This window comes from Poecilia latipinna, unplaced genomic scaffold (genome assembly GCF_001443285.1).
Source record: "Poecilia latipinna isolate Pla-1442-1.1 unplaced genomic scaffold, P_latipinna-1.0 Scaffold1162, whole genome shotgun sequence".
NCBI classification, from domain to species: Eukaryota; Metazoa; Chordata; class Actinopteri; order Cyprinodontiformes; family Poeciliidae; genus Poecilia; species Poecilia latipinna.
In genome coordinates this window covers 130,411-141,455 of record NW_015113778.1, presented here as the reverse complement: position 1 = coordinate 141,455, position 11,045 = coordinate 130,411, and the positions used below count along the sequence as shown (strand labels likewise).

At 34.5% G+C, this 11,045-nt stretch overlaps 1 protein-coding gene across 1 annotated transcript; it reads left to right on the top strand.

The window, feature by feature from the left end:
- The first annotated feature begins 4,661 nt into the window (after positions 1–4,661).
- LOC106960174 (cornifelin homolog B-like) lies at positions 4,662–7,690 on the top strand. The gene is made up of 4 exons (XM_015053142.1): positions 4,662–4,768; positions 5,693–5,806; positions 6,098–6,255; positions 7,191–7,690. Exons 2-4 carry the CDS (start codon positions 5,701–5,703, stop codon positions 7,311–7,313), a joined length of 387 nt encoding a protein of 128 aa, XP_014908628.1. The 5' UTR covers positions 4,662–4,768; positions 5,693–5,700; the 3' UTR covers positions 7,314–7,690.
- Positions 7,691–11,045: the final 3,355 nt, after the last annotated feature.

Below are 11,045 nucleotides of genomic sequence, written 5' to 3'. Positions count from 1 at the left end.
TATTTCTGACTGATTTATATTACTGGTTTTATTGTCTTGCTGTTTCCAGTCACTAGAGGTCCCTATTGTCCACCTTCTCCTAAGCCTCAGAACTTGCTACCTCCTGTTTTTACCTCATCCTGCAACATATGTCTTGATTTATTTTTTCCTATAAAGGTAAAATAAATAACTAAAATAAAATTGTGTACTGTATTTCTTTTTACTTTGAAGACACGTTTGATTAATTACCATTATGGATGTAGTACATCCAGGTGAGTGAGATGTTGAGGTATGGAAGCCTTTACAAGTTACACACCATGGTTTAAAATACATCTTTAATTCGTTCGGGAAACCAAGCTTACCATAAATACGGTACTCACACGTCCTAAATTTTGTTGTGGCAAAACTATTTCATGTAATATTGTCTGTGTAGTTTCCTGTTTTCTCGCGGAACTTCACTCTTGCGTAAATCTTTGAGTCATTCGCAGATATCTTCACTTTGTTCTGTGACTTGAGGCGCTTGGGAATAACTAAGGATTTGTTATAAGTCCTGCAAGGATGAAGCTCACTAGTTTATTTATGTCCATTATGGGTAAATGGACGATGTTCGTCTTTGCCATTGGCTCTCTTCTGTTACCAAGTTATGCAATTTATTTGTTTTCGGCGTTCTTTTGTACATTTCTATCACAATACAGGTCTAAAATTCCATACATAATAGCATTAAGAAGTCTTAAATATGAGTTGGTGAACGGAAAACAAATAAAACTCCGGGTCGGCTCTTACTTTCTCATATATTTCTAGGTTTAGCCTGCCTGAATCACACTAAATACACATAGAAACAATTTGGAAAAATGTAGATAAACCCCCCAAAACTTTAATATTTCTGATTTATTTTCCTGCTATGTTTTTATCATGTCTTGCTGTTTCCAGTCACCAGATGTCTCTAGTTGTCCTCCTTCTCCTCAGCCAACCTCCTCAGTACTTGTCCTTGTTTTATTTTATTTAACCTGCAACATATTTTGAAAATATTGTCCAAAAATGTAAAATAATTTTGCCATTTATTTATGTTTCCTTTATTTAGAAGGCAGGTTTGATTAGTTACCAGCAGGGATGTAATGAATAACCCAGTTTAGGAGATGATATTTAGTTCATGAATCCCCTTTTTGTTTCCACAAATCTTTACAAGTCACAAACTGTGGTTTAAAAAAAAATCTTTAAACATTTTAGAATAATCCAGCTTATATCGCAGATATTTTGCTTGCCTGTTTATACATAATTGAAAATTCACTCTTTAAAAAAAAACAGTAAAGATTTAAATATTAATCTAAAATATATTTATAGCAGATTTAGATCAGATGTTGTTTTATTTATCAAGTTTGTTCTCCCAAATGAAAGTTTCACAATTCTCTCAATCATTTAAATTATTATTGTATCTAAAAAGGAAAATAAAAGCTGTTCTTTCTTATAATTATGTATCTAGGCATTGTTTTTTAAAAAATAATATGACCCAGTAGATAGTTACAAACCAGATGGTAACTTTACCTGGTCTTGTCATATCTGTTTTAAAATCATTACAGCAAAACACTGAGAAATCTAAATAATATGAATAAAGAAGAAAAACTGAAAAACATTTTCTGTGAAATCCAATTACAAAACCAGTTAAATTTTGTAATCTAATCAAAGTTAAAACTCAAAGGTTTAAGATTTTAGTGTAAACCTTCAAAGTGTTGAAGATTTAAACCTTAGACATTTGGTTCGGCCAAATCTTACCTGTTGAACTGAACAACGTGATGGGATTGATGGAGCTGTGTGAGGCCTTCACATAGAAGATGATAGCAGTTTATTAGTCAGGTAACTATGACAACGTTTTACGGTCCTTGCATATAGAAAAAGAGGAGGAGTACATTTCTGCCAAAGAACTCAGAAATCTTTAGATTAATGTCAGGACTTTTCTAGAAAAAAACTGATTTTCTCAAGGATTCAAAAGTCGAAAGTTTTCAACTTTTGAATCCTTTCACTCTTTATTTTTTAAGGATGGAATGTTTTCCTGATTAAAGAATAAACACTTCTTTGGTAATATGATATTATCAGGCTTGGCATCTTAGATGGGGGCAGCACCATAAAACTGAAAAGGTTTGACTTTTTCGCAGTACAACAGCATGAAGAAATCTGACACTGCAGGAAGAAAAAACGATGAGAATACAGGAAATATAAAAAAAAACTTTATATGTCACTAGACATTTTACATGTGAAGCTGGTAATTATGTGAAAGAGTTTGACTTCTTAATTCACTTAGAAATGTTCTAAATGTAAATGGTGTTGCAGATTTCTATGTATTTGTTCTAAAACCTGCTTATTGAAGTCATAACCATCACTATTAGAATATATATAAATCAACATATATCAAACTGAACTTTCTGTAAGAGACACCATGATACGAAAAGAAATGTTTTTACTTTACTTGAAAAATGAGATCCACAAGTTTCTTTAATGAAGATACTGATGACATAATAGTAAAACTTATCCATGTTGACCTTCAGTTTATTGAGTCTTTCCCTCTATTGAGAAAAGATCCAGAGATGAAAGTCTTCCCTGCATACTTTTGTTCTAAAAGTCACTGAGATCCAGCATAACAGCAAACATTAAAAACAAAACAGCTTCTTCAATAAAGAACCACCACAAACTCAGTCCTCCCTTTGTGCCATTCAGACTGAAAAGCCTGAACATTTCTTTTGTTCTTTTCTTTTCCAGAGATCATTTGTTAGTAACTACAAACAAGCTCCAACTCGTCTTCAATTGAAAGCTGAGAAGATAGTTTTAGGTGAATCATTGCTGCCCTCCTGTTAGCGATCTTGTGTTCAAAATGAATAATTACATAAGCAGCATTAGCTTCTGAGCCAACCTAAAAGGCAGGATAATAGTTTATTTCAGAAGCTATAACAAACTCAAACAGATCCTTAGTTTAATGTTAGTCAGCTATGCAATGTAATGAATATTAATGATCCATTTTGTGATTAAAAAGTTGACTAATTCTGCTTTTTACAAATATGAACATGATTAAATTCTGACTCCTTCACAAAATCATGACTACTAGGTTGATTTGTCTCTCCAAACTGCCCTTTGGTATGAGTCTGGGTGAGTGTGGTTGTCTTGCGACAACAGGTTTGTGTTAGAATGGCATAGCCAACAATCTTGAACCAGGTCCAACTCAGAACCTGTTCACAGGTGTTCTCAATGCAATCTCACTCAACCTGATTTAGAAAGCAGAAAACTCAAGTCTCATGATGTGCAAAGCTGTGAGTGACACACTCGCAAAACACTTGCAAGTGTAAGTACAGAAATCTGGTTTTACAAAGTATTGACTCAGAGGGCATAAAAAGATACATTAACAACTTTTTTGATTTTACTGTGTAAAAATAACTTAATTTTTTTTTACTTTTGTTGATTATCTTTGTATAAACAAATGTTCATAAAAAAAAAGTTGGCAACAAATGTATGAGAAAATAAATAAATAAGTACACGGGTCCATGTGTGTGTTTGGTTTGTACACTCCTGTTCGATGGCCAAACACTGACTTCTCATAATCCTGTTTCCTTACACAAAAGTCCCAAAGAAAAGATTGATTTTGGAACTATTTGTCAAAGAAGCAAAGAAGGGAAGACAGATGAATGAATAGAAATCTGATTCACATGGGAAAGAAACATTTTCATCTAACTTCTAGATTTTAGACATCACTTGGGTCTCAAAAAATGATTTGAATTTCACTTACAGACAGAGGGGCAGCAGCTTGATACATTTACTCAGTTTACTTGAGCAGGTTTTTGGGCAAGATGTACTTTTTGAAGTAGTTTTCATACAACCTCGTAAAATGACTTGAGTTATTATGAAATATTAACTACTGTCACTTAAATAAAATGTCTGGGTACATAACTGAATGAAGAGCAAATATATTTGAACCAAAAATGCATCAGACACACAGCTACAGTTTATGTTGAAGTGAGACCTCTTGTTTATACCCCAGCTTTGTTGTACTCATGACATTGTCTGCGCTCTGAACCTGTTGTGTCTTATGTATGTCAAGTCAATCTGCAGAATCTTTTCTCAGAATTCTGACTTTGACCTTCTGAGGTCAAGTGTCAGAATTCTGAGAAAAAACGTCAAACATTTTCTTCCAGCTGCCCTAATCCTCCAGTTATACTATTTATTTGTATTAATTTAATTCTTTTTAGTCTTCAAATTACCAGAATTTGCACCTAAGTTCATGTATTTGTCTGTCTCATGTCCGTTTTACATCCTTTTAAATATTAAATCCAATGTTATGATCAGTTATTTAATACCTGAGGAGTCATTTCTCCAAATACGTTTTTACTCCTACTGTAGTAATTTATTAGACGGATACTTTTTTACTTTTACTTGAGTATCTTGACGTAGTTGCAACTCTTATTTCAGTACAATTGGTTTACTCTATTCTGAATATAGCCCATCCTATTTATTATCCACCCACACAGTAGACAATGCTTTCAACCTATAGGAATGGAGTTTCAGGAAAGTTTCAGAGTGGCAGCATTTTTTCCACCTCATGCTCAGACGTTCTGAGAGCCTGAGTTGCCCAACCCTTATGAGAAATAGGCGGGGGGAGAAGGATAGTTAGTGCAGGAACAACCAGTAAGTCCAGTTTGCTCTCTGAGGAGGTGTGATGAGATGTGGTTCTGCCAGATTCAAGGTACTTCATTCTAGAGCCAGGATCATCTGCGTCAGGACCCAAAACTCAGCTATCAACCACAAAAAGGTGAGACAGTCAGATTTAAATGTTTGTACATACACCTGTCACAATAAATCCATTAATCGCATGATAATTTAATACAAACTTGATAATTTCCATTTGCATGATTTATTGTTTTTTTTTTTTTCTCTCTCTCTTTCTACCAAGAACTGGATGACAAAAGTCTTCAGTCTGGTGGTTTGGTCTCAACTAGAACTTTTTATTGAAGGACAATTTTGTTTACCGAGACTTCATAATTTTTTATTTATTTATTTTTTTTTTGCTATTTCTTTTGTTTTTATTATTTTGGATATGTAATATGTCTTCCAGCTTCAGTTCATTAGTATTTAAAGTTTATTGAAGTTTGTTAATGTGTTACATTACTGTGCCATTGTCATTATATTACTTGAAAAATAATCTCAAAACAACAACATTATTGTTTATCACAATCACTTCTGGGACAACTTATCATCCAGCAAAATTTATTGTCATGAGAGGCCTAATTGTCCATCACTTATTTTAATTTTAAATATATAGGTTAAAGCTATATTCTTTCTTAAATACATATGTGAAGACAAAAAGATTTACAAATGCTTATGAGGCATTTGAGAGATAAAATCAGTAATTTTTTTGAAAATAAGCCAACAAGTTGTTAAAGACCTGACCTAGGAGTTATATAAAAAATTACATTTATTAGGGAAAAAAAAAATATCTTTATTGTGCAATTTTGATGTCTCTGTCTCTTGACGGTCACTTTGTTTTCTATACAAGTCAATGTCAGTGATTTTAACTGATGATAAGCATGAAATTATGATCAAAAGTTTGGTCAACTTTAATGGATTGGTTTGTTTCAGGCTGAAACCAAAACACTTATTAGATAGAAAAGAAGATTACTTACGATCCACCTAAATGCTTTGTTCTATATATATGATAACATCTTTCACCCTGTAGAATTTATCATGGAAAAAATCGTGATCCACCAGCCTCATCCAGACCCAGTGGATGTCCCAAACGCTCATGAGTGGGGGAGTGGCATCTGTGACTTCAAGGAAGACACGAAATCATGTAAGAGGGTGAACACCTTTATAAATGTACTGTAACTACATCAGAAGCTCATTATGTAAAAAACCCCAATTAATTCCCATAAAGAAAGGAGATGACACCACAGCAAAAGTATTTCCTGAATGCAGTTTTAGAGGAACTATGTGAGGGTTGATGAAAACCAGGTGACTTCCAGGACATCTCCATTCCTTACTAATAATAACAACATGCCATGTTATTGTTTTTGAACTTTTGTGTCAATCATCTATGAGTTCATCATCGTGAGCCTTTTTCGTGTTTGTATTGCCCCCTCAGGCTGTCTTGGCTTCTGGTGCTGCCCCTGCTTCGCCTGCATGACTTCCAAAGAATATGGCGAGTGTCTCTGTCTCCCCATGCTGGAATTCTTTAGAGCTTGGATGTCACCCATCACCATGTCCATGAGGACCAGCGTGAGAGAGCGCTACAACATTCAGGTACATGACAAAAATGTATTCCTTCATTCATTTGGAAATAATTTGTTGTTAGTCCCTCATAAAACAAAAATGAAGTGTGAAAAATCATATTTACTAGTTAATCATTCTAAGTTTTTTAGTAGTAGTGACCTTTGTTTACAATAATAAGACAGAATGTGAGCACAGAGAAACAGGAAACAGACATGCAGCTAGAAAAACCAACATCTTATAACTGGTTGAGCCACCATTGGCTTTAAGCCAGAGGTTCCCAAACTGTGGGGCGCACCCCCCTAGGGGGGCGCCGTGTCATTGCAGTGGGGGTGCGGGAAGCCTTCTGGATGAAAAAAAAAAAAAAAAAAAAAAAAACATGAACCCTGTATGCGCTGGGTTTTTACGCAGAATATGTTTGGAAACCACTGGGGATGTAAAAAAGGTCTTCCAGTTTCCAATATTATATTAAGTGGAACAGATCTAAATAAATGTTATTTGCACTTTTAATATATATTTTTTTGTGGAACATCAATGCAATTATTCCATGAAAAAAACTGAAAAAATGCTAAGACCTGCACATATGTTTATTTAAACATTAGTTTGTTCTTTATTATTTTTAGCCAGTTATTAAGAGCCGTTTTGGGAGATCAAAAAGAAGCTTGCAAGAGTCGTTTGTTTCTCATCTGGGTTTGAATTTCTTTAGATGATATTTTGCTCTTAGCATTCTCCATGTCGTCAGGCTCCAGATGAGGAAATTTCCTAACTCTGCATGTGTGGCAGTAATCAGGAATGGAATTAGCTTTGAAGTTAAACATTTGAGTTTACTCCATTTATCTTTGTCTAATTTAAAACTTTTCTTAATTTACACAAATAATCACCAAAAATAACTTTCCTATGTAACAGATTCAGCAAAAGGTCTGAGTTTCTAGGTCTAACTTGATCAAATGAATCTGCCTGATTCACAGGGCTCCATTGCGATGGACTGTGTGTGTGCCACCTTCTGCACGCCTTGTGTTTGGTGTCAAATATCCAGAGAGATACAAAGAAGGAAACGCGACGTCGTCTTGGTCAACGCAAAAACTGTATGAGCTCATTCTGATCGTCGGAGCTTCCATGTTTAAACGATGAGTAGAGATCTAGAATGTACTAAATGTGTAAAAACTAAATTGTGAAAATATGTTGATTTATGACACAGTGAAGAGTGAAGGATTCTAGTTTTATATTTTTTATGTCAGAAAACATTTGCTTTTTTTTTTTTTTTTTTTACCTGGATTTGTGTTTTAACTTTGTTCTGATACAATCAGGGTATGAAAATTGTACAATATGTAAGGATGACTTGTAATTATTTAGTTTAAATGTAAATTCTGCTCTGTTATTTGTTTAGTTGGAAGTTAGGAAGACACAATAAATAAAAAACATTAATCCAAATGTCTACGCTAAGTCAAATAAAACTCCTATAATGAAAGTTTTTATGTTGCTATAAATTACCAGAGGTGGGTGGAGTCAGCAAAAATGTTACTTAAGAGTAAATAAAAGTAAAAGAAAACATCCAAGAAATTATTCAACAAAGAGTAAACAAATATTTTCGTTGTAAAATATTAAATCAGTTATTTATGAATTCTGGTATTTTAAAGACTAAAATGAAAAGCTATCACAAATAAGTAACAATCACAAAAGTAATTTTAAGAACAAGAAACACTTCCAGATATATTTTTTCAATGTAAAACTTAAGACACAGATGACTCAGCAGGCTCAACAAATGAATCGCAGATGGAAAATCACATTAGAATAACAAAGCTGGTGTATAAACAAGAGGTCTCACCCGTTTATGTTTAAAACATGTGTTTTCCCCCTTCATTTAATGAAGTGAATGTTCTGAAAATTTCCTGAATTAAGAGTAGTAATACTTCAAAAAAATATTTGTCAAATAAAATTAAACAGTACAGGACAGTAAAACTACTAATACAAATAAAATGTTTCCTAAAAATTACTTTAGTAAATGCAATGCAACTGAATTGCTCCTCTCCTCTCCTCTCCTCTCCTCTCCTCTCCTCTCCTCTCCTCTCCTCATTAAATTGGGTGATTTTCGTTTCTCCAGAAAACTGCAATCAACCTGGTTGTGCAAGATCAGCATAAAACAGATAATGGTTATTTTATCTACAAAACTGAAATATTTTCCAGTGGTAAACCTGACATAGTGAGACAGAGGGAAGAGAAAAAATACTGAAGGACCACATTGACCGGAGCACTTTGATAGATATCCTGTCGATTAGATGGGTGAGTATTCATCACAGTGGCCAAGGGTCAAAGTTCAGGAAATTTCAACTTTGACCTGCTTTAGCACATGCTCCACAGATCTGCACACAACTCAGCAACACATTCAATATGAAAGTTTTGTAAAGTTATTAGTAAAAGCAGAAAACCCCCGAATGAACAAACTTAAGCTTATTTTTCCCCTGAAACATAACCTCTGAACGGCTCAAACCTTGGACACAAAACTCAGAATTAAGCTCATTTAATGTTGCTAGGTTACAGAAAACTTTTTCTCTAATTACTCATGTTTATTTCAAACAAGTAATCATATGTTTTTTCTTGATATGTATTTATTTTGGACCAATTTCTCCTTCTCAGAGAAATTGGAAAAGGAGAAATTGGTCCTCAGACCCTCATTTGAGGAGATAACCATGATGCTTATCTCCTCAAATGCTACTTTTCTTCCAGTTGGAAGTAACGGTAATGTAAAGATAAATTGACCTGGGGAAAGATCATTTTGGGACGGCTGTATTTGTTTTGAGTGAAGTATGACAGCCACCAGGTGGAGCCGTTGCCTTTACAGTTTGTGCTGGGTCATACTGGTGTATTTATCAGGCATAGAAATCTGTAATTTGGAGAAAGTTTTTTTTAATGCATAATTTATTACTTACTTACATAATACTCAGTTGTTTATAACATATACAACTGCTTTTAAATATGAACAACTAGGCTCATTGTCATGGGATCTTAATAAACCAATTAAAATATCTAGAGTGTAAGATTCTAATATTTTGATTTGTCAAAGATTATTTTCTAGACATTTTAAGATTTAGTAAATATTTGTTAACACTTTATTTGATGTGGTGTTCATGAGACGTGTCATGAACATGACATGACAACATGACAGGTAAATATGACATAACACCTGTTATGAACATGAAGGAGTCTTTATGAATGTCTATGACTGTTGTCATGAAGCGTTATTAAATAATGACATTTTTCATGCAAAATTGCTCTAAAAGTTGCATTGAAAGTTCATTAAAAGTCCCAACTTTGCATTAAAGGGTCATTATTTACAAAAGAACACAAAGGTGACACTTTTAATGGACTTTTAATGCAACTTTTAATGCAACTTTGATTTAAAGTGTCATTATTTACCAAATGACACTTCATGACAACTGTCATAAACATTCAAAAAGACTCTTTCATGTTCATGACAGGTATTATGTCATGTTTATGACAGAGTCATGTCAGTCTTATGCACCCCATTCAAATGAAGTGGCATCAGTTATTTTTATGGATTTTTACAAAAAATCAAAAACCAATTCACAACAAAATTTGCTTCAGTCCCATGCAATCATACAGGCAGATATTTAAAACAATATAAATTGATCCAATTTATCAAATAATGCAGACACGTTTGGTTTATTACTCAAATTTCAAAATGTGTTGTATCCGAAGGAAACCCAGTCAACTGCATAGAGTCACTTTTTCTCGACTAGCCTCAGTGGTATTGTATTTATTTTTGCATTGAGTTGCTCTGCATTAAGCTTATGTAGACAATCCCACACAGTTTCCAGCCTATTTCCTACCCATATGGACCCCACATGTAAATGTTGGGTGGGTCTTGTCTGGACTGGGAAGGCCTTGGGATCCCCCAGGACGAGTTTCGAGTCTTACTAATGAGAGGGAGGTCTTGGTTTCCCTAGAGAGCCTGTCTAATCATCAAAAGTGTTGAAAAAATACACTTTGTAGGATGTTTTGGATGAAACTGCATAAAATAAATCAAGAAACATTACCCTAGTTACTGAGCAGGGGGTCTGTTGATCCAGCATCAACTATAAAGTTTCTTGTGGTGAAGACAGAGCCTTGGTTTTTCACCTCTCAGTTTTCCGAATTCCTTCTATAAACGGAAAATAATCTACAGACAGGTTAAACTTCTTCTGTTGAGTGGTAAACTTTTGTTGTCATAATCATGTCATATTTTATCCAGTTGCTCCCAGTAAACCTCCCTACTGCTTTGGTCAGCTTTGTGCTCCTGCGGAGAGAATCCTTCCCCACTGTTGGAACACTTGGATCTGGTGTTCAATGTGAATTGCTCAGTGGGTTGTTTTTAATGGGATTATAATGACAGTTATGGTTTGCAAGAATTGATGTTTGTGACTTTTATGAGGTGTGATCGAAGGGGCGTGTCCCGGCGGCTCATAAAGGCTGCAGGAATGTTAATTGGTCGAAGCTATTGCTGCCGTCTTTGTTCTGTACTTTCATACTGGGCTTCTGTTGCGCCCGTTAAAGGCCAAAGAACTGATTTAAAATCTGTGACTTGAACCCCAGCCCTCCATCTCCACACAAACCATCCTCCTCCCTCCTCCACACATATGCACACACTTTATCCCACCCATACAAAACCTCTACCCTGGTCACCTTCTGCCATTTTTTCTTCCATTCTCTCGTTTTTCTTGCTTTCTTTCTCTCATGTTCATGTTTAGGCTTTGTTTGAAGCTTTAAACCTATCCATCCATCTATTGTCTATACCTGCTTATCCTTGCAGGGTCATGGGGATTTGG